Source organism: Oncorhynchus mykiss, chromosome 7, assembly GCF_013265735.2.
Source record: "Oncorhynchus mykiss isolate Arlee chromosome 7, USDA_OmykA_1.1, whole genome shotgun sequence".
Taxonomy (NCBI): Eukaryota; Metazoa; Chordata; class Actinopteri; order Salmoniformes; family Salmonidae; genus Oncorhynchus; species Oncorhynchus mykiss.
Window position 1 is genome coordinate 60,622,720 of NC_048571.1, and position 22,749 is coordinate 60,645,468.

General features: G+C 43.4%; 2 protein-coding genes and 1 non-coding gene across 3 annotated transcripts in view; 1 reads left to right on the forward strand and 2 right to left on the reverse strand.

Moving 5' to 3' along the window:
* Positions 1 to 4,509: 4,509 nt before the first annotated feature.
* trnaf-gaa lies at positions 4,510 to 4,582 on the reverse strand. Its single transcript has one exon. It is a non-coding gene; the product is annotated as a tRNA-Phe (tRNA).
* A 4,310-nt stretch (positions 4,583 to 8,892) lies between these two features.
* On the forward strand, positions 8,893 to 12,679 carry LOC110528988 (transmembrane and coiled-coil domains protein 2-like). The gene is made up of 3 exons (XM_021611146.2): positions 8,893 to 9,537; positions 9,676 to 10,362; positions 11,365 to 12,679. Exons 1-3 carry the CDS (start codon positions 9,148 to 9,150, stop codon positions 11,662 to 11,664), a joined length of 1,377 nt encoding a protein of 458 aa, XP_021466821.2. The 5' UTR covers positions 8,893 to 9,147; the 3' UTR covers positions 11,665 to 12,679.
* Positions 12,680 to 17,145: 4,466 nt separating this feature from the next.
* Positions 17,146 to 22,749, reverse strand: part of LOC110528152 (G-protein coupled receptor 22-like) — a 29,220-nt gene continuing 23,616 nt past the window's right edge. Inside the window, exon 2 of the mRNA XM_036983692.1 lies at positions 17,146 to 20,909. Coding sequence (XP_036839587.1) covers positions 19,053 to 20,783 — 1,731 coding nt within the window. The 5' untranslated portion in view covers positions 20,784 to 20,909 and the 3' untranslated portion in view covers positions 17,146 to 19,052. The remainder of the gene's footprint in view (positions 20,910 to 22,749) is intronic.

Consider the following 22,749-nt stretch of genomic DNA (forward strand, 5'->3'; position numbering starts at 1 on the left):
AAGTTCAATAAATTGGTATAAATGTTTTCAAAGAAGTATGGATCACCCTGATTTGGACCATATAGATTAACGAGACAAATCTTTTTTTCGTCCACTTTCATATTCAAAAGGATCCACCTTCCTTGCAAATCATTCCTGACTATTTGCACATTCAGATCGACATTTTTATTAATTAATACATTAATACACATCACACATTTTGAGTTACTTTGTCCATGACATAAAATTATTTCACCTTTATCCACACAACTTTTTAATTTTTTTATTTCAACTTTATTTAACCAGGTAGGCCTGTTGAGAACAAGATCTCATTTACAACTGTGACTTGGCCAAGATAAAGCAAAGCAGTGCGACACAAACAACACAGAGTTACACATTAGGTAAACAAACGTACGGTCAATAACACAATAGAAAAAAGTCTGTATACAGTGTGTGCAAATGGCGTGAGGAGGTGAGGCAATAAATAGGCCAGAAGTAAATACAATTTAGAAAATGAACACTGGAGTGATAGATGTGCAGATGATGATGCAAGTAGAAATACTGGTGTGCAAAATAGCAAAAAAGTAAATTAAAACAATATGGGGATGAGGTCGGTAGATGGGCTATTTACAGATGGGCTGTGTACAGCTGCAGAGATTTGTAAGCTGCTCAGATAGTTGATGTTTAAAGTTATTGAGGGAGGGAGATATAAAGTCTCCAACTTCTGCGATTTTTGCAATTCGTTCCAGTCATAGGCAGGTCTGTATGTGTAGGCCCATATTGCTTCATGATTGCAAGGTGTCCCAAAATCTTCCCAACTGTCCCGATATTTGTTCTATCTGTCCCGTTATCTGGTTTTATACCATGGAATTGTTGATGACTTTTTGCAAATCCAGTGTATTTTAAACATAGATTCCACATTACAATACCTTGGCAAATTGCATTGAAAACGTTAATTCAACCAGTTTGTGCCCTGTGGGTAGGCTCTAGTTTGAAAGTAAAGAGGTGGAATGTCTAGAGTACGGGATAGGAGACACATCACAGAGGTTTTGTGTGCATGGCTGTGTGTGCCTATCTCTTCCTCTCTCTTATGTCTAGGAACCATTTGACCTCCAGAAACCACTCCAACAGCGAACCATTAGTTGCCTCAAACCCTTTTAGGCGACAGCCATCCTGTTTCCTCTCCTACTCAAGTACAAGGGTGATTTACAGCACGTGGCTTGTTTAGCCTCGCTAGTAGAAAAGGGTCTACGCAAGTTCATTCTACCAGATCTATGATAGAGGAAGTGTATTAAGATATAGAGGGGGTTTATGAGGAAGTGGGCCTATTTGGGGCTTCTGCTGAAGGAAATGAGAGGTTCATCCGGTCCCCCTACCCGCTTCGCTGGCTCAGCCACTCAGACCATTGTGTGACATTTAAATCTACTAGACTAGACATCTCTAGACTGACATTTAACAAATGGCTTTGTGGGCATACAAATACAGGGAGATTCTGAGAGTACATGATTCAACAGAAGACAGTATCTCTGATCAATCCTCCACGTAGCAATACAAAGTGTATACAGTAAGGGCAGGTCAGGCCAGCTGTGTGTGAGCTATTATCCTTGCTTATCAGGCTTATTATAAGACCCACAGGACAGACTAGAAAAGCCATTTCTACTGTTAGTGCTGAGTGACTGTGGATAAGTGTAAATGTACGCACTGCTTCAGTGACACCAAATTTACATCTGTGCTGATGAGGCCTCATCTACCCCTTCTATCTCAGCCATTTCACATTCAAAGCATCATAGCATTAGTGTATCCCCTCCCCCTGCCCACAGCAGGCTGCTGGCATTACTAGTTGTTCTGATGATGGTGGTAGGAGTTAACTTCTTGGCGCACCCATCCCGTTAGCAGGATCATTTTCGTCAACATCCTCTGGATTGCAGAGCGCCAAATTCAAATTAAATTACTAAAAATATTTAATTTTCATGAAATCACAAGTGAAATATAGCAAAACACAGCTTAGCTTGTTAAAAATCCACCTTGTATGTCAGATTTCAAAAAAGCTTTACAGCGAAAGCAAACCAAGCGTTTGTGAGGACATCTGTCTCAGTAAACAAAACATTACAATTAGCTGGCAGCAAAGTAGATTGGTCACGAAAGTCAGAAAAGCAATAAAAGGAATCGCTTACCTTTGATGATCTTCAGATGTTTGCACTCACGAGACTCCCAGTTACACATTAAATGTTCCTTTTGTTCGATAAAGATTATTTTTATATCCAAAAACCTCCATTTGGTTGGCGCGTTTTGTTCAGAAATGCACAGGCTCGTGCAGGTCATGACGGGCAAATGAAAATTCCAAATAGTATCCATAAAGTTTGTAGAAACATGTCAACGTTTTTTATAATCAATTCTCAGGTTGTTTTTACAATAAAAAATTGATAATATTTCAACCGGACCGTAGCTTTTTCAATAGGAGAGAGAGAGAAAATGTCTGCTCCAAGCTGTTGCGCATGCAAAACTCAGGGGGGACACAGCCATCCACTGACGTGATGTGATCGTTCTCGCTAATTTTTCAGAATAAAAGGCTGAAACTATGTCTAAAGACTGTTCACACCATGTGGAAGCCATATGGAAAGGAATCTGGTTGATATCCCTTTAAATGAAGGGAAGGCATGCAATGGAACAGGGAGCTTTCAAAATAAGAGGCAGTTCCTGGTTGGATTTTCCTCAGGTTTTCACCTGCAATATCAGTTTTGTTATACTCACAGACAATATTTTGACCGTTTTGGAAACTTTAGAGTGTTTTCTATCCTAATCTGACAATTTATGCATATTCTAGCTTCTGAGCCTGAGATGTAGACCGTTTCATTTGGGTACGTTTTTCATCCAAACATCAAAATACTGCCCCCTACACTCAACAGGTTAAACACTGGAGTTGTACAGTACAGTCTAGCTATTGTAAACACCACCTCTATAGGAGGAGTTATTGGCCAAACAAATGTTACATGAAGTGCTTTGGGAATCAAAACACATGTAGATAAAGGACCCCCAGCTGAGTTATCATGCTACTGTACCTCTCCTAGAACTGAATGCTAACAGGTCTTCACATCATCAACTGGGCCCTTCAATAGTACAGTATAATACATAGGGCATGTACACTAACAATCAATTCAAGAGAAAGTCTGTGCGTGAGAAACAGAAGACCAGTACTTTATCCTTCCAGCACAAACAAACCCTACCCAAATCAAATTGTATTAGTCATTGTATTAATTGTGACTAAATTGTATTGTATTAGTATAAGTGACCAAACCCTACCCTGCAATAAAGATTAAACGGACAGATATTTGTGTTTGTGCCTTGGGAAATCACTCAATAACCAGGAGGGATGCAGGATCTGGTCTTAAATGCCCAGTGCAGTCAACATTATGTTTTACCTGTGTTTTATTTCATATTGTTGTTTCTATGTCAAACAGTTGTATATATTTCAGTCTTCTGTGATGTATATAAAGTGTAATATTGGGATGAAATATAAAAATGTAATATATCTGACATGGTACAGGTGTCTTCTTTTTTTAAAGCCCATAACCATGTGTGTGAGATGTATACTTTTGTTTCAAAGTAGATTTGTTTAAGACTACCAATAATCACTCTGTGTGACCCTGATTTAGCCCACTGCAGTAAAAGGTTCAAACATGTGATCAGTGTTATTTCCTGATAGTGTTTGCATGCGCTATGAGAAACCGCCAACCTACAATCGTAAATTATTCATACGTTAACCTGTTGTAAGTAGACTGTAATGTGGGTGTCTTTAAACGTGTGCATAATATAAAGTCAGTTTGCTGTATTTGATGGGGTGCATATGGTACACTCAAGAGTTGAATCTCAGGGGAGAGGTCTGTGGAAGATGTTGCAACTGGGCTGGGTTGTCCATTCATAAACTATTATAAATATTTTTTTGTCACTGGAATGTTCCTGCCCATGTTACAATGGTGCTTCAAATGGCCATGCAAATAAAACCCATATTAAATTGTCATCATCTGGGTTTAGTAATAAGAACCCAAGAGAAAAGGGGTCAAGCTACTTTACTTTGTTCTGCTTGTTCCAATCTGTTTAACTTCAACCTCCTTGGATCTATTTTATCGTAATAAAACAATATTTTACTGTATTTGTGAGTACCGTCCGCTCTGTTGTATTGTAAAGCATGAATATAAGACAGCTGAACCCTCCTGTGAGTAAGGAGATGGAATAGTCTGATATTACACAGGCCAAAGAGCAGCCATGAGCGGAAACTAAGAGTACAGTAAATTAATAGGTCAACATCGCCCCCTGCTGAAATTCTTTAACATCATTATTGAGGCTGCTTTATTTGACAGTAGCCTACAGAAATTACAAGCGTATTTTTGCTGGATTCAATACATGATAGAACGGCAACGTTATTACATCATGGATTCAGGTACTAGGGTTGATCGAAAGTCCTACTGTCGCGGTTTCCGAGTAATAAAAAAAATGTAAGAAAGCAAGGCAAAAAAGGAAACTCCCACCAGCTGCCGAAACCCGGGATCGAACCAGGGACATTTAGATCTTCAGTCTAACGCTCTCCCAACTGAGCTATTTCGGCGCTTAGAGTTTTTAGTCCATTGTACATATTTAACCATAAAATATGTTTAACGGAGGATGTCGTGATATAGACGTTGGGTGTTGCTCAAACTCCAACAAAAACATGGTTGTTCAGGGCAAGGAAGGACACTAGTATATAATACAACTGCTATCGGCTTGGCAACGGTGAATCTAGGACATTTCTGCCGTGCGCTAAAAAGACTCTACCAAGATTTGCCATTCCAGGCCAACCAGAGACGGCACCGGTAGCAAGCAACGACCACCAAGAAGTGTCCAATGACAGCAGAGCTGTGGAATTGGCCAATGGAGATAGAGCGAAGGCGGGACCTAGAAGAGGTCTCTCTTAGGTATTTCGTCACTCATCTCTCTCACCCATGAAAAATAATTAATCAGGAAAGTTTTAAAACGAAAGTATTTTTAGCACACTGTTGTAGGTGTCTTGCAGGTCGTTGCACTCATGTTTGTAGTGTAAAGAAGAGAGAAACAAATCAACACGGTAAAATCCTGCAGAATGATCAACATTTACATTTTAGTCATTTAGCAGACACTTATCCAGAACACCTTACAGTTAGTGCATTCATCTTAAGACCATCATAAGATAGCTAGGTGGGATAACCACATAAGTTGCTATCCGCAAAGTCAGAGCTAGTAAGGGAGTAAAAATCTAGTCTTTTATAATGGAATAAATAATCTGCAGATGCTCACAGCTCCACACATCCATGTGTGCGTGATGTCAGTCAAGATGAAGTGAAGGCCCAACCAGCGCCATGTATTTAGAGAGTTGGGCCAACACGGTTTCTGCATTATGATGCAGTTAAATGACACTTTAAAATTATATGGCTGCACTGTTACCTCCCCATTAACATTACATGGGGAATATAAAAACAATATTATAAAACTGAATCTTTACAGTGAGCATGATGATGCATTTACATGACACTACGTAAGGGATAATCAATGAGGTGCTATGCATTCTATGGAAAATAATGAACAACATGGAGGGTTCCATGACACGCTAGAGGAGTGGAACTGACCTTCCATGGAGTTGCATTATTTTCCAGAGAACACGCAGAGCCACTAGAAATGTGTTCATTTTTGGGTAGAAATGTGTTCAACATCCACTGAAGTAGCTAGCAAGTTTACTAGATAGTAGTTGCCTTGGTAATCAAACAAACAGACTTGCTAGTTTAGCTAACCAAATCTTCAGTCCTAGCTTGCTATTATGTAAATCGAATTCAACAATACCAATACTGTTTTCAATTTGACTTTTGCGTTCAAAAGTAGCTCAAACAAAACATGCAAAAATTCTACCATGCAAATATTCCATGCATTATAGGCTAATAATGCACGCTCTAGAATGTATTATTTGTATTATAAAATGAATTATAAACTGGGTGATTCGAGCCCTGAATGCTGACTGGCTGACAGCCATGGTAAATCAGACTGTATACCATGGGTATGACAAAACATGTATTTTCACTGCTCTAATTAAGTTGGTAACCAGTTTATAATACCAATAAGACACTTCAGGGGTTTGTGATGTATGGTCACATACACGTGTTTAGCAGATGTTATTGCGGTTGTAGCGAAATGCTTGTGCTTCTACCTCCGACAGTGCAGTAATATCTAACAAGTAATATCTAGCAATTTCACAACGTATACCCAATACACACAAATCTAAGTAGGAATGGAATTAAGAATATATACATACTGTATATGGACGAGCGATGTCAGAGCGGCATGGACTAAGATACAGTAGAATAATATAGAATCAAGTATATACATATGAGATGAGTAACGCAAGATGTGTAAACATGATTAAAGTGACTAAGATACAGTAGAATAGTATAGAATACAGTATATACATACAGTTGAAGTTGGAAGTTTACATACACCTTAGCCAAATACATTTAAACTAAGTTTTTCACAATTCCTGACATTTAGTCCTAGTAAAAATTCCCTGTCTTAGGTCTGTTAGGATCACCACTTTATTTTAAGAAAGTGAAATGTCAGAATAATAGTAGAGAGAATGATTTATTTCAGCTTTTATTTCTTTAATCACATTCCCAGTGGGTCAGAAGTTTACCTACACTCAATTAATATTTGGTAACATTGCCTTTCAATTGTTTAACTTTGGTCAAATGTTTCGGGTAGCCTTCCACAAGCTTCCCACAATAAGTTGGGTGAATTTTGGCTCATTCCTCCTGACAGAGCTGGTGTAACTGAGTCAGGTTTGTAGGCCTCCTTGCTCGCACACACTTTTTCAGTTCGGCCCACACATTTTCTATTGGTTTGAGGTCAGGGCTTTGTGATGGTCACTCCAATACCTTGACTTTGTTGGCCTTTTTGTAACAACTTTGGAGGTATGCTTGGGGTCATTGTCCATTTGGAAGACCCATTTGCAACCAAGCTTTAACTTTCTGACTGATGTCTTGAGATGTTGCTACAATATATCCACATACTTTTCTTTCATCATGATATCATCTATTTTGTGAAGTGCACCAGTCCCTCCTGCAGCAAAGCAGCCCTGCAACATGATGCTGCCACCCCTCGTGCTTCACGGTTGGGATGGTGTTCTTCGGCTTGCAAACCTCCCCCTTTTCCCTCCAAACTTAACAATGGTCATTATGGCCAAACAGTTCTATTTTTGTTTCATCAGACCAGAGGACATTTCTCCAAAAAGTACGATCTTTGTCCCCATGTGCAGTTGCAAACCGTTGTCTTGCTTTTTTTATGTGTCACGCCCTGGTTAGGTCAGGGTGTGATTTGGGGTGGGCATTCCATGTTGTCTATTTCTTTGTTTTGGCCGAGTTTGGTTCCCAATCAGAGGCAGCTGTCTATCGTTGTCTCTGATTGGGAATCATACTTAGGCAGCCTTTTTCCCACCTGTGTTTTGTTGGGTAGTTATTTTCTGTTTTGATCTTTGTTTACTGACAGAACTGTTCACTTTTGTTTTGTTACTTTGTTTGAGTGTTTTTTGATAATAAAATAATCATGAACACTTTTCATGCTGCGCTTTGGTCCACTCCTGACGACAGGCGTTACATTACGGCAGTTTTGGAGCAGTGGCTTCTTCCTTGCTGAGTGGCCTTTCAGGTTATGTCGATATAGGACTCGTTTTACTGTGGATATAGATACTTTTGTACCTTTTTCCTCCAGCATCTTCACAAGGTCTTTTGCTGTTGTTCTGGGATTGATTTTCACTTTTCGCACCAAAGTATGTTCATCTCTAGGAGACAGAACGCGTCTCCTTCCTGAGCGGTATGACGGCTGCGTGGTCCCATGGTGTTAATTCTTGCGTACTACTGTTTGTACAGATGAACGTGATACCTTCAGGTGTTTGGAAATTTCTCCCAAGGATGAACCAGACTTGTGGAGGTCCACAATTATTTTTTCTGAGGTCTTGGCTGATTTCTTTTGATTTTCCCATGATGTCAAGCAAAGAGGCACTGAGTTTGAAGGTCACCCTTGAAATACATCCACAGGTACACCTCCAATTGACTCAAATGATGTCAATTAGAAGCTTCTAAAGTCATGACATAATTTTCTGGAATTTTCCAAGCTGGTTAAAGGCACAGTCAGCTTAGTGTATGTAAACTTCTGACCCACTGGAATTGTGATACAGTGAATTTTAAGTGCAATAATCTGTCTGTAAACAATTGTTGGAAAAATGACTTGTCAATTACATGCAGTTTCTGCATTATGCTGTATTTACTTAACACTTCAACATTCTATGACAGCCATGCTACTGTAGCTCTCCATTAACATTACATGGGGATTATTTAAAAAATACGGTAAAACTGAATGTCTATGAGCATTGTGATGCATTTACATAACACTGCAACATTTTATGGTAGCCATGTTATGTCCCTATTAACATTAAATGGGGATTATTTCAACAATGCTATGTAAATGTAAAAAAAAATGTTACGTAACTGAATGTCTATACGTTCAAAAAGTTGTCCTAACTCTCTATGGCTTTGATGTTGTTCAGTGCTGTGTCATAATCAGTGTAATTACCAGATACATTCTATTCCATAAAAGGAAACTCCTGTAACCTGGTGATGTCATAAGTGTTCTACAAAACAATTTGAACTATGCACTAATGTATTTATTGTTTCTTTAAAGGTAAGACTCGTATTTTCCCAAAATCAACCGGATACTTCATTAGTTAAAATTAGCACTGAGCGGAGGGGAAATCTATGAATTGATAGTACAGATTTTTGTTTATATAATTATGGTTAGAATCAATGCACTGTACATCATGATTTCTTAGAAGTAGTTTATGCACTGTTAAAATGGTATCTATACACATCGTTGAAGGCAGCTCTGTCAGGAGCCCACTGTATATGAGCCATGCTGAAGATCTGAGACTGGGGACTGGAGGTTGGGCGAGGAAAAAATCACCACATCTGTCATTGTGATGGGTTTTTTGCTTTAAAAAGATATTTTACTGTCTAATGCAGCCCTCGCATAAATTATGCTCACTCCACTCTCTTTAGCTGCACTCTATCACGCCTGCCTCCTCACCACTGGCCCTTTTAGCTGGATTAGAACAAGGGGACAATGTTGGGCCTGCCCCCCTCAGCCAGCCATGGCGCCTCTGACGCCTCTCACATCAGCATAGATGGGGCATGGGCTGTGGCAGAGGTGGGAGCTGTGGCCAGAGGGCCTGAAGAGTCAGTGGTTGTCGAGGCCCAACGGGGACACACTGCTCTGGAGCAGCTGCAGCAGAAGATCTTGAAGATCACTGAGCAGATTCGGATAGAACAGGAGGCACGAGATGACAACATGGCTGAGTACTTCAAGCTGGCCCACAATGCCAATAGGCATCAGGCTTTCCGTATCAGACAGGTGTTTGAAAAGAAGAACCAGAAGTCTGTACAGACCATCACCCACCTGCACAAGAAGCTAGAGCATTATCACAAGAAGTTGAAGGAGCTACAGCAGGTGTGTGTGTGTGTGTGGGTGGGTGTGGGTGTGGGTGTGGGTGTGGGTGTGGGGGTGTGAGAGAGATGGGTCCTCCATGTCTCAGTGGTCTTCTTTTGAGTTGACACTGTTTCCCCCTTTCACATGACCTCCTTCTCCTTATAGCATGGTCTAGGCCAGCAGCATAAGGATGTGCTGGTGGACATGCAGCAGGGGCTGAAGGATGTAGGGGCCAACATACGAGCAGGGATCAGTGGCTTTGGTGGAGGTGTGCTGGAGGGGGTCAAAGGAGGGGTGTCAGAACTCACCCATACTGCTGTGGTATCTAAGCCAACAGAGTTTGCCAGCTTGATCTGCAACAAATTTGACAGCACAGACACCATAGAGGACGCTGTAGAGGGGCATTCAGATGACGCACCCCTGAGTGGCAGCTTCACCTTGGCCTCCAGCCCCAAGTACGGCAGTGATGACGAGTGCTCCAGTGACGGTAGTGATGACGAGTGCTCCGGGGCTGGGGGACAAGAGGGGATGTTAGGGCTGGGGCCAGCCAGGCTGGATGGGCACCACCGTCACAGTTCCTGGGACGCCCAGCTGGTAGACCTGCAGGAGATCAAAGCCAGCCAGGCCCACATGGAGGACGCCATCGAGGACATGAAGAGTCAGCTGCAGAGTGACTACTCCTACATGAACCAGTGCCTGCAGGAGGAGAGATACAGGTATGAGCGACTGGGAGAGCAGCTGAATGACCTGACAGAGCTGCACCAGAAGGAGATGTCCAACCTGAAACATGAGCTGGCCAGCATGGAGGAGAAAGTGGCCTACCAGTCTGATGAGATAACCCGAGACTCTCAGGTAAAGAGGCAGACACGGTGTATAAGCAGCTGTGTAGTGGAGGGGAAACACATGTAAATGCATATTATTCACCTTTTTTATTTTGAATATTTACCCACCTTTTACATAAAAATGCAATGAAAGTTTAGGGAGCTGTCACGTTCTGACCTCTATTTCCGTTGTTTTGTATTTATTTAGTATGGTCAGGGTGTGAGTTGGGTGGGCAGTCTATGTTTGTTTTTCTATGTTTTGGGGCATTTCTATGTTTTCGGCCTAGTATGGTTCTCAATCAGAGGCAGGTGTCATTAGTTGTCTCTGATTGAGAATCATACTTAGGTAGCCTGGGTTTCACTGTGTGTTTGTGGGTGATTGTTCCTGTCACTGTGTTTGTTGTCACAGGATAGGACTGTTTTGCGTTTTCACATTTCTTGTTTTTGTTAGTTTGTTCATGTGAAGTTATTGATTAAAAACATGAATCAAAACAACCACGCTGCGCTTTGGTCCGCCTCTCATACAGACAAACGTCGTTACAGGAGCATTACTTTACTCACTGCGAATTACGATCAGCGGTTACCAACCAATTTCTTTTTACCACTACAGCACTGTGTATAAGATGTACTGAAACACACTGACGTACCACACACCCCCGCAGCTCCCGCAAGGAAATATTTTGGAGATTGGGTCCCTCCTGTCCAGATAGCAAATGAACACGTCATCCATTTTTAGAATGACAGGAAATTAGATATAAAACTGCAAAATGTTCTCTCAGCCTCGTGGCAAAATATGTAGAATAGCAGGAAATTAGCTTTAAAATTCTAAATTCTCAGGCTTATTGCAAAATATGTAGAATAGCGTGAGATTAGCTATAAAACTGCTCATCTTTCTCACAGCCTCATGGCGAAATGGGCTCCTCAGCAGAAACAGAGCCTATACTGTAGTACCCCTGAAGCTGTTGGAACTTTATGTTTGCTGTGTTTGTATTTGTACATAATGTACATATGTTATATGTGTGTGTTTGTACAGGAAGCGGTGGAGTCGTGCCTGACCCGCATCACTAAGTTGGAGCTCCAGCAGCAGCAGCAGCAGGTGGTGCAGTTGGAGGGCGTGGAGAACGCCAACGCCCGCGCCCTGCTGGGAAAACTCATCAACATCATCCTGGCACTCATGGCCGTAGTGCTGGTGTTCATCTCCACCCCAGCCAACTTCATCACTCCGCTCATAAAGACCCAAGATCGGGGGGCCGCCACCATCCTACTGGCACTTTCTCTGTTCGTCCTTTGGAAGCACTGGGACTTCCTGGTGCTCTGGCTACTGCCAGGCTGAGCCCTCCACAAGCCAACACCTACACACATTGTTTAAACTTGACCTACCACCTATAAGATATAAAATAAATATTGATACACATGTGGCTGAGAAGATAAGCTTTAAAAAAATACATATTTTTCAACACAAATTGTACCTGCAATTAATCCAAATATTTTTAAACAATATACAGAATATAAAATGTTTTTTTCATCTCATTAAATTGGGAAAATTACTTCCCCAGTAACAAATGTAGGCCAAGGAAAGCCTACACTGCTGCCTGCAACATTGAATAATTCCAGAATGCCTGACTCATTATTCTGATTTTGAAGGCAGCTAATAATTTTTTTGTAATCAATTTAATTCAGCACTTAATCAGATCCACGAGGAGCCTAATGAATAATTCAGTGTCGTCCTCTGAGAACCTCCTGGGGTCAAAGACGAACGCTTTTCTGACAGGCAGCTAGCTAGCTGCGTCACACAACCGCCACACTGCTGCACACCTCAGCAAGAATAGAATCTGAACTTAATAGTTGCCTGCCCTACAATAGCTTGCTTGAATTTGGAGACTGAGCAATTAGACTATAGGCTGCCGCAGTGCAATATACTGTATATGATATCTAGAGGTGGTTGTGGTTTCAACACTATGGTCTAGTGTGGAACACAGTTGTGTAAATATGTTATTTGATTGTGGGTGTAAGTTGAGTTTAAATAAAAAATCAATAGGCCTACAGAGCAAGCCTAGGTGGAATTGGCCTGTCTGACCTACTTTTCTAGGCTACATGCTCTCCACAGGCAAATTCTGATGAAAATGGCCTTTTCTGACAGTCTACCTTTCTAGTTTTTCCCACAGCCTGTGATTGGTGCATGCGTAGGAGCATTGCCATGGCTAGGCTATATGCTGTTACAGGCGAGAGCTGCGGTAGTTGTGGGGGTGGTGGTTTAGCTCACAGATGCATCACTATGCATCTACATTCTCATCCAGTGTTGACTCTAACCATAAGTGTTTATTCTATCTCTAAATTCATTAAAGGCCCAGTGCACTCAAAAACGTGATTTTTCTGTGTTTTATATACACCGATGGTGAGTTGCACTCTACAAGGTGTGGAAATTGTTCCACAGGAATGCTGGCCTATGTTGACTCCAATGCTTCCCACAGTTGTGTCAAATTGCCTGGACGTCCTTTGAGTGGCGGAACATTCTTAATACACACAGGAAACTGTTGAGCGTGAAAACCCCAGCAGCGCTGCACTTCTTAACACAAACCGCCTGGCACCTACTACCATACCCCGTTCAAAGGCACTTACATTTTTTGTCTGGTTCATTCACACTCTGAATGGCACACATATGCAATCCATATCTCAATTGTCTCAAGGCTTAAAAATCATTTAACCTGTCTCCCCCTCTTCATCTACACTGATTGAAATGGAATTAACAAGTGACATCAATAAGGGATCATTGCTTCCGCCTGGATTCACCTGGTCAGTCTATGTCATGGAAAGAGTGTTCTAAATGTTTTGTATACTTAGTGTGTTTCCACAGTATGAGTTTGGAATAATACTGTGAAATTGTGAACATTATGATAATGCCCTTTTGGTATAAGAGCGGTCTGAAAATAAATTTCAATCTGTTTAGGTTGGATGGAGTTTTGGCCTGCCTGCTGACATAATCAAGTAGTAAATTAGTTAATAGACCAATAAGAAAGATAGTTCCAGACCTCTGCCAATAACAGCTAGTTTTTCACTTTTACACTCCCCACTCAGACCACTCCCAGACAGTCCTAGCAAAAATCTTGCTTGAGAAATTGCTCTTTGCTAAGAAGCGATTTTTGTATATTTTTGACCATTTTAATTGAAAACATTCACAGTAAGGTACTTAGTTGTTACCCAGAAATGATTTGATATTGAGATGAAAATGTCTGCATTAGACCTTTAAAGCAGAGACTTGCTTTTCTAATGGAGGGGGCTATGCAGTGCTTTCTCTCTGTTACTCACTGTGTCCTGTTCCTCTCTCTCCCTCTATCCTCCTCTCTTCCTGCCTTTCCCACTAATCCCACTTTCCCCTCCTATTTTCTCTTTCTTCGCATCCGTGCTCCCCACTCCTCCTTCCTTCCTTCCCCCCCCCCCCCCCTCTCTCTCTCTCTCTCTCTCTCTCTCTCTCATACTCTCTCCTGCTTCTATTCTTGCCAGTCTTTCTCTCTTTTTCTTTCTCTCTCTCACTCTAACACACACTCTCTGCTGTTTTTCTCCCTCTCTTTCTACCTCTCCTGTTTCTCTCTCCCCCAAGGTGACTTTCATTCCTATACAGGCACTGCAGAGGTTTTCCCTTTGTTCTGGAAGGCATAAGATATGAGAGAGATGAGGAACAAAGACTAGGGGGGGAAAGAGAAGGAAAGGGATGAGATGAAGGACAGAGTTAGGTATAGAGAAGGGAACTAATAGGATTAACAGAGGGGTAAAAATCTGTATTCTTATTTGTCGCGTAACCATATCAGTATGGTGCACACACATGCACACCCACACACATACAAAACAACAACATACTGGACGTTAACAATCTGGCTTAATAAGGTAAGGAGAGTGTTAAAGAGGTGAGGTGAGTTAGTGTATAGTAGTGGAAGGTGTCAGTAGAGGACAAGTTTACCTGAACACACCAGCATTCATTTTCATTAGCTTCCTATTGTCACAGCATTGTAGAGAGGGAGGATGGGATAACATATTTTTATTAAAGAAGAGCAGAGTGGCTGCAGTCAGCAGTAAATACTGTAAGAATCTGGGACAGAGATGCTAAATTTAGGGATCAGAGAAAGAAGAGGGAGTGGTGTAGCCGGGGGTGAAGAATGGAGTAGGGCTATTGTAGGATAACCTTTATGCCATCTATATGGATGTATGATCTCTGTGGTAACTTGTTTAGGCACAGGGTGAACTTTAAATTACTCTATGGAAAGGAATTGTATTGTCCTCTCAGGAATTCTGTCTTATTTACATTGGTCTCATCCCCCACACCAGCCATTAGATGCTGTGACACCCTGTGGAGATTGGGCCTGGGTGGTCAGGTTACTGTAAACTTGGTAATGTTTGATTGGTTAATGGTGGTTGGTTTTGGTTTGAAAAAGTTACATTTTCAAGTGTTATAAATATAATGAAATTACACCCTTTGTTCAGTCTCTTAACCTGTAGCCTGTCCATGGATGAAGGTTGTATAATCAATTCTCATTTCCTATGCTTCTAGGCATTCTCTTTGTTCAGTCTCTTAACCTGTAGCCTGTCCATGAATGAAGGTTGTATAATAAATTCTCATTTCCTAGGCTTCTAGGTATTCTCTTTGTTCAGTCTCTTAACCTGTAGCCTGTCCATGGATGAAGTTTGTATAATCAATTCTCATTTCCTAGGCTTCTAGGCCTTCTCTTTGTTCAAGCTTTGTCTTGAAAGTAAACTTTAGGATCTACATGCCTAGAATTATGCTTAGTTAATGTGTCACGAACCGGCTCAAAGCCCGTAACAAAGGGAGACAACGTGGAGATAAGGAGTAACAAAATATATATTTATTAACTAAAGCAACTAAGGAAAATATACAATGGTGTGTGTAATCAGTAATCAGTAGTGTAAGTGAGTGTTTTGCATGCATGAATGTGATAATGCAGGGTGTTGAAAGGTGCCAAAGCAAACAAACAAAAGGCCACCAAGAACCACAACACAATCTACAAATATCTGCATGGAGAGAGTCTCCTCCATGAATGTGGAAGAGGTCTATTTATCCTGGGACACACCTGGGCCCAGGTGTTTCCCATGTAGCTGACGACCCTCCCAACTCCGCCCACCGGCATCCTAATAAGGAAACAAGAACAAAGAGAGAATACGGCAGACAGAGTGGGAGGGTCGTCACAATGTCAGTATTGCGTTGTAACTTAAGTTTTATGTCTTGTATGTATATCCTTTCATTTTACAAAGTTATTAAATAATACTTGCTTTGATATTCACTTCCTTGATATTAGTCAGCCATACCCATAATACTTGATTGAACATGGTTTTACTAAGTCAAACTCTCCACAAGGAGGGGATAAACCAACGTGTAGACCATTTTACAAGGTTGATTTTGAAGTTAGACAGCAGGACTCCCTCATCACGAGACTGTGAACCTGACTCACGTCCGCTACGTTAGCCTGCACAAAACATTGGTGAAAAACCGAGCAAAACTTGGGGCCTTAATCAGACACATCATTTATACTTTCACAGCACAATCTGATTTGACTACATGTTATGCTGTTTGTTCTCAAATGAAACAAAATACCTTGCTCTTGTTAAAGCTTTTAGAATGGATTTGTTTGTTTGAGCATGTAGAGTGGTGTTACATTGGTAATCAGTTAAGTTTTTCTTTGTGTGTCAAACTTATTGCAATATTAATAGAAATTGCATGTCAATAACTTGTTCATGATTACTATTTTTTTGCCCCATGTCGTCAAATTGGAAGAACCACTTTTCACAGAGTGCTGTCATAAATTTGAATCAACTAGATGAAAATTGTAACTGAGATTGGTCTTAAAGGAAATGACATCAACAGTCAATTAAATATTTTCAAACTGACTGCCTTTAGGTCCTATAAGAGCTCTTCACACTAACCATCAAACAACACCAATCCTGAACGCTCAGAGCCCCAGTCGACGCTAACTGGGATTCATTTAAGATACTTTTTGAAGAGGTAGGATTTCAGACATTTTCAGAAGATGTGCAGGGACTCTGCTGTCCTAGCTTCAGGGGAAGCTGGTTCCACAATTGGGGTGCCAGGACACAGAAGAGCTTTGACTGGGTTGAGCGGGTTGACACCCCGTAGGGGTGAGATGGCCAAGAGACCAGAAGTGGTCTCGGGTTGAAATGTAGGGTTTGAGCATAGCTTGAAGGTAGGGAGGGGCAGTTCCTCTTGCTGTTCCGTAGATAACCACATGGTCTTGTAGTGGGTGCGAGCCTCGACTGGAAGCCAGTGGTGTGCGTATGAGTGGGGTGACATGGGAGGACTTGGGAAGGTTGAACACCAGGTGGGCTGTGGCATTCTGGATAGGTTGCAGGGGTTTGATGGTAGTCTAGACATGAGATTACAATAGCTGTGCAGAGTTGATTGACAGGAAGACAGGTGCATGATTGGACTGGATGTGCTCTCTCTCACACACACACTCAAGCTCCTCCCTCTATCTCTCTGTAAGCTACTCACTATGTAAATGAGAAAGCATGCATGCATGTTGGCATGTGCACGTGGCAGCTCAGGAGCAGTGATGAGTGAGAGTGTGTGCTACAGGGACAACCTAATAACTCTTTATCAACCCTTTGTTCTAATAGTGTGCGGTTAAAAATATCAACTGTTCTATCGGATAGGAGACAGTTGTTGAGAGTGTGTGAATATAGTCCAATGTGTATATTTGTAAGGAATATATTCAGGGAATTTAAGTTAGAAAAATTGACTCTTAAACACTTACATAGTCCCTTCAAACAAATGATTGGCACAAAAGCATACAGTAAATAGTCAATTTCTTTAATACAGACTTTGTTCTTTTCTAATAAGAAATACAATACAATAACACAATTTAAATGATATACAATACTATCATATCTCTATATACATGACCATGTACAGTACACATATACAGAAACACAATACATTTAGATGTTTGATCTCTTCCACGTGTCTTCTCGCCCTCTCACTTACCAAGGCTGATATTATGGCCAACAGATGACTGCTGCAACCCAAAACACTCCAACCACTCAAACCCCTAAGAGCTAGATATTCAAGTATTTACATCCCTGATCATGTACATATATATAAATACACAGGAATCCATTCCTTCCATCTGGCTCCAAAGTGAAGAAAGAGGGAACAACGGGAGAGAAAAATGACCTATATTATAGTACCCAACAAACAAGCCTGAAAAAATTCCTTCACACTTGAGAGCCATACATAGTCTACCCAAACTGTTGATCATATGTAGCCTACCCGCATGGCAATAACTAAGCGAATACCTATCAGAATAAGTGAATGAGGGCTGGTGCAAGGGTGTAACTGATGTTCAACATGCTTCAGAGGGAGATTGATATAAATCCCTGAGGAGGAGGGAGACACAGAGAGAAAACAACCCTCAAGAGCTGCTCCAGGACTTATCTTTGGGGCCTGGGGTGGTTCACAGCAGTGTTCCACTCTGTTGACTTGTCCCATTGATAAACAGTTGTGAGGGTTACCAAATATTGCCCTTTGATTCCTAAAAGTCCTCTATAAAATTGATGTTTCACTAGTAAATGAGCACCATGTTCTAATCACATGGTTACAGTTCTACATGGTTTGGAGGTTATCTTCGCAGGTATCATGTCAGGTGCTCCACCAATATCGCCATGGCAACAGGGTATCGCAGTCAATCAACAGATGAAGTCCTTCCCTCTTCTGTAGTCTAGCCCATGAGATAAAGCATGAGAACAATCTCACAATGCTTTGTTCACATCCTCAGGGAGGTTGAAGATTATCTATTATATTGATAAGAGAGTCGAGTAACTGCTCTCACGTGCCAAGATGCCACGTGCATCCACTTATATCAGTGAATTCTTAACAACCTAACCACTACAAAACTTTAATACAATCAAATAAGCCTCATGTAGCAAATTAGCAATAACATTTTTTGTTGACCAAATTTGACACTCATTGCCCTCAGTACAAAAATTCCTCACTTCGTAGTCTTATTTTCGTGAACAGATTTTTCTCGCTTTGCCTTTTCCTCTCTGGGGAGGCTCAGCCACTGTTGAAGCTTTATTGCACATGATCACATGATCACATGATCACACACACACACACACACACACACACACACACACACACACCATTCTTGTAAACACAATACACATACAGAAAACATTCAGAACCATGGGAATCAATTAGGAACTGAATTAAGGCATGACTAATCAAATTATAAAATGTCACTGGATATTGACTCTCACTGAGTTCTGTGTGCAGGCAGATATTGTGTGCTTACTTGCTCCGTGAACGACTACAGGTTGATCAATGTGCCTGCATGTATGGATTGTGTGGATTGTTGCTGTTTACCTGTACTGGAATGTATCAAAAGTAACTAAGGTTGTGGCGGAGCAGGTGATGTCACATATTGCTTGGTAGCTTGGTGTTGCCATGGAGACGGAGCAGGCATCTTGCCTGGGGAACTAATGAGGAGCTGTGTATATCACAGAGCAGGTCTGACATTAATTAGAGCTCTGGGCTCACCTGCCATCATCACACCTGGATGGAGGGAGGAGCTAATGATGTCTCCTGACCTTTGTCAACTATCACATGTACGCATACATACAGACACACACACACACAAACAGACACATACATAAACACAGACAAACACACACACATACACACAGACACACACCCTATCATTCTCTCACAGCCACTGTCAGACAGTTACTGGTGGCATCACTGCCCTCCAGTCGAGGCTTGCGTCCCTTCCTCTGTCCTCCCCCCTCCACCCAGGAGTTGTGAATAACAGTTCCCCCGCTGGGTGCTGGGTCCACCTGCAGCAGGGACACCACCCTCTTCTTGACACGGGTCTTCAGCGCTTTACGCAGCTTCTGTCTGGTGAAGGCATAGAGCAGCGGGTGGAAGATGGTGGTGCCATATGCCATGGCCAGGAAGCAGAGCCTCACACGTACCAGGCTGTCACTGGGGCCCATGCACAGGATCAACACGTTGACCATGGACAGAGGAGCCCAGCAGCCCAGGAAGGTGGAGATTATGATAAGGGACATCTTGAAGACTCTCCGCTGGCGTTCCCGCCGGTCTCGGTGGCGCCTCACGGCCCGCCTCAAGGCAATGATGGCTGACACAGAGGCCTGGACACCTGGGCGGTCTGCCGTCACCGGAGGGGGGGAGGTGGCGTCAGTGGAGGTTGGGGCCTGGGGGGCAGGGGTCGCTGGTGTGGTGGTAATGGGGGTGGTGGCGGCGGTGTTGGTGACCCCCGTGGCCCCGCTGTCAGAGATGACCAGGGGCATAGAGGAGAAGGGTGGGGGGGAGGTGGGGGTGGGGGTGGGAGATGGAATGAGGGGCGGGTGGGTGAGGTGCTGGTTCTGGCTGGAGGAACCTCCCCCCTCTGTGGCCAGACTCAGCCCCTTCCTCCTTCGTCTCCGCCTACGGATCCTGCAGCCTGAGTCCTTATTGGAGGCCCGTGGGCCCCTCTTGATGTGGGTGCCGATGCGGATGTTGAGGGCCTGCAGGATGCGGTAGTATGTGAACAGCATGACAATGACTGCGATGAAGAAGCAGGGCACTTGCAGCAGAAGGTGGTAGTACATGGCCAGCCCCGTGTGGTAGCCCTGCCCCCCTACACACAGCAGTGTCCGGTTCTGCCACACTGGCGGCAGGTGGTGTTTATAGTAGGGAGTAGAGGGGGAGGAGGGGGTGAGGGTCAGCCCAGTAGGGTTTAGCCGAGTGGGGGTCAGCCCAGTAGGGGTCTCAGGGTCAGATTCTGGGCCAGAGGTTAGATCCCCCATGTCCATCTCCCCCCCTCCTCTTCCTCCCTCGCTGTCTTCCACCTCCACCCCCGAGAAGAAGAAATCCCCCTCCAGGAAGGGCAGGAAGAAGACAGCCAATGACATGGCCCAGACAGCAGCCAGGAGGAGTGCAGCTCGCCGCGGGGTCAACAGCCGTGTGGCTGGCCGGACGGAGATGTCGTAGCGGTCCAGGCTGATGACCAGCACATTAATGGCCGTGGCCACACTGGTGAAGGTGACGCAGGCCTCATGGAAGCAGCACAGTGTAGCCAGGCTGCCCCCGCCACTACCGTCTGCTGGGAGCAGGATGACCGCCACAGTCAGCGGCAGACACAGCAAACACACCAGGATGTCCAGCACGTGCAGGCTGACCGTGACCATGTTGCTGACCGAGTCGACCAGGTTGGACTGGGCGCAGTAGAGCACCAGCACGGTCAGGTTGCTGCTGAATCCCAGCACCAACTCCAGCATCAGCACACTGGTGAGGGACACCTGAAAGCCCAGGGGTAAGGGGGGGCTCCAACCCTCCTCAGCCCCCGGCGAGTCTCCACCCTCCAGAAGCCCCGTCCCCTGCCCATCGCTAGTCTCCAGAAGGTTGCTGTAGCCCTTGGTCTCCATGGACACCGCGGCACTCGCTCACGCATAGCAATGGCCACGCCAGCCCATTTCCCGCCCTCTCCCTTTCTCTTGGCTGTGACGGGACCCCGGTGAGGGTGATTGAGTGGTGTGCAGTTCACGGAAATTCTGTGGCGAGAGAGAGAGAGGGAATAGCTCAGTTTAGCTAGTATCACCACATTCAAATATAGCACATCCTAAGTCTCCAACAACAAATGTGTGACAAACGTTATTTTTCTTGAAATAGGGTGCAGCTATGAGAAGAAACAGTAACAGTGTGATCAGTTTTCTTGGCAGCTGACTGTATAGACTAGGCTAAAGGTATGATGTGTGTTGAGAGCTGAGACAACAACATGTGTCATGAAGGCAGTGGAAATAGTTCTGGGGGTGGGAGTACTTTCCTCTCTCCGAGGGTGGCACGGAGTTAATAGGTGTGTGTGTGTGTGTGTGTGTGTGAGTGTGTGCTGTGCAATGAGAGGTGAACAGATGGAGGTAACACAAACAGCCCACAGCTTTTAAACAAGCCATCAGGGTGATATTGGCCTAAAGAACTCCCTACCTTCTGTATTGTTCTGCCTGGCTGTATCCCTGCACCAGTAAGGAGGCATATCTCACTGCTCACACTCTGAGTGAGTGGGTGGGTGGTTCATCCTTACACAACATACATCCTCCATTAACTAGGTCAGATAACATACATACATTATGAAAAAGCCTGCTTTTAGCAAAGAAATACTCACAAATATATGTCCAGAAACAAGACAAGCACTTTTCCAATGATATTGGTGATGATTAATCTACATATGAGTACAGTCTTTCTCTGCCCACAGATGATTGTGATGCACACCCATGAGAAGGTGAAACACAATTTAAAACTGTGGATAGCTAACGAGAGGAGAGGTTTGCCATGACAATGAGCAGGTTTCAGTGTTCCTCGTTGCGTGGGATAGCTCGCGGGGCTTGTCGACCTAGCCCAGGCCCAACCGAGTGTGGCAGTCAATAGTTTTCAGAGAGACACGTAATGAAGATGAATGATCCACAGACAGTGGCACATAAACAAGGCTAACAGGGATGGAGGACCCAACAGCAGCACTCGCCCATCTCTTCCCTCCATCTCCTTTCGCTCTTCTGTCTGTTTCTTCGGGAGCCTTGCCCTGCCTCCCTCCATCTTATGTTGTCCTAGTTGGCACATATTGACTTTCAAGTTGGATTCACTCACAGACATACGGTTCTGCATTATGCTCAGAACCTTATGCAACCCAGTTGAATTGGTTAAACTAACTCCTTAGCTTGAAATATCCCCACCCACACACACCATCCAATTGCTAGCTTTTAAGTGGCTGCTGTAGCTGGCTAAAGGTGTTTCAAAAAGGCTGTCACATGTTTACGAGACAAAGGACCAGAGATCTAGGGCTCTATTTTCGTCTGGCGCTAAGGAGTCGCAAGAATCAAAGCAGGTTAGTTTGCAATTTCGGCATGTAAAAACTGGCACACTGGGATTTCCCACCCCTTACGCCAGGTTCTGCAATTTATCTGTCTAACATCAGCTCGCTTGAGCTGAGGTGGGAGGGGTTGAAATACACTATATATACAAAAGTTTGTGGACACCCCTTCAAATTAGTGGATTCGGCCATTTCAGCCACACCCGTTGCTGACAGCTGTAAAATATCAAGAACACAGCCATGCAATCCCAATAGACAAATATTGGCAGTAGAATGGCCTTACTGAAGAGCTCAGTGACTTTCAACGCGGCACCATCATAGGATGCCGTCTTTCCAACAAGTCAGTTCATAAAATGTCTGCCCTACTAGAGCTGCCCCGGTCAACTGTATGTGCTGTTATTGTGAAGTGGAAACGCCTAGGAGCAACAACGAAACAACCACGAAATGGAAGGTCACACAATCTCGTCTGTCCTCGATTGCAACACTCACTACCGACCTCCAAACTGCCTCTGGAAGCAACGTCAGCACAA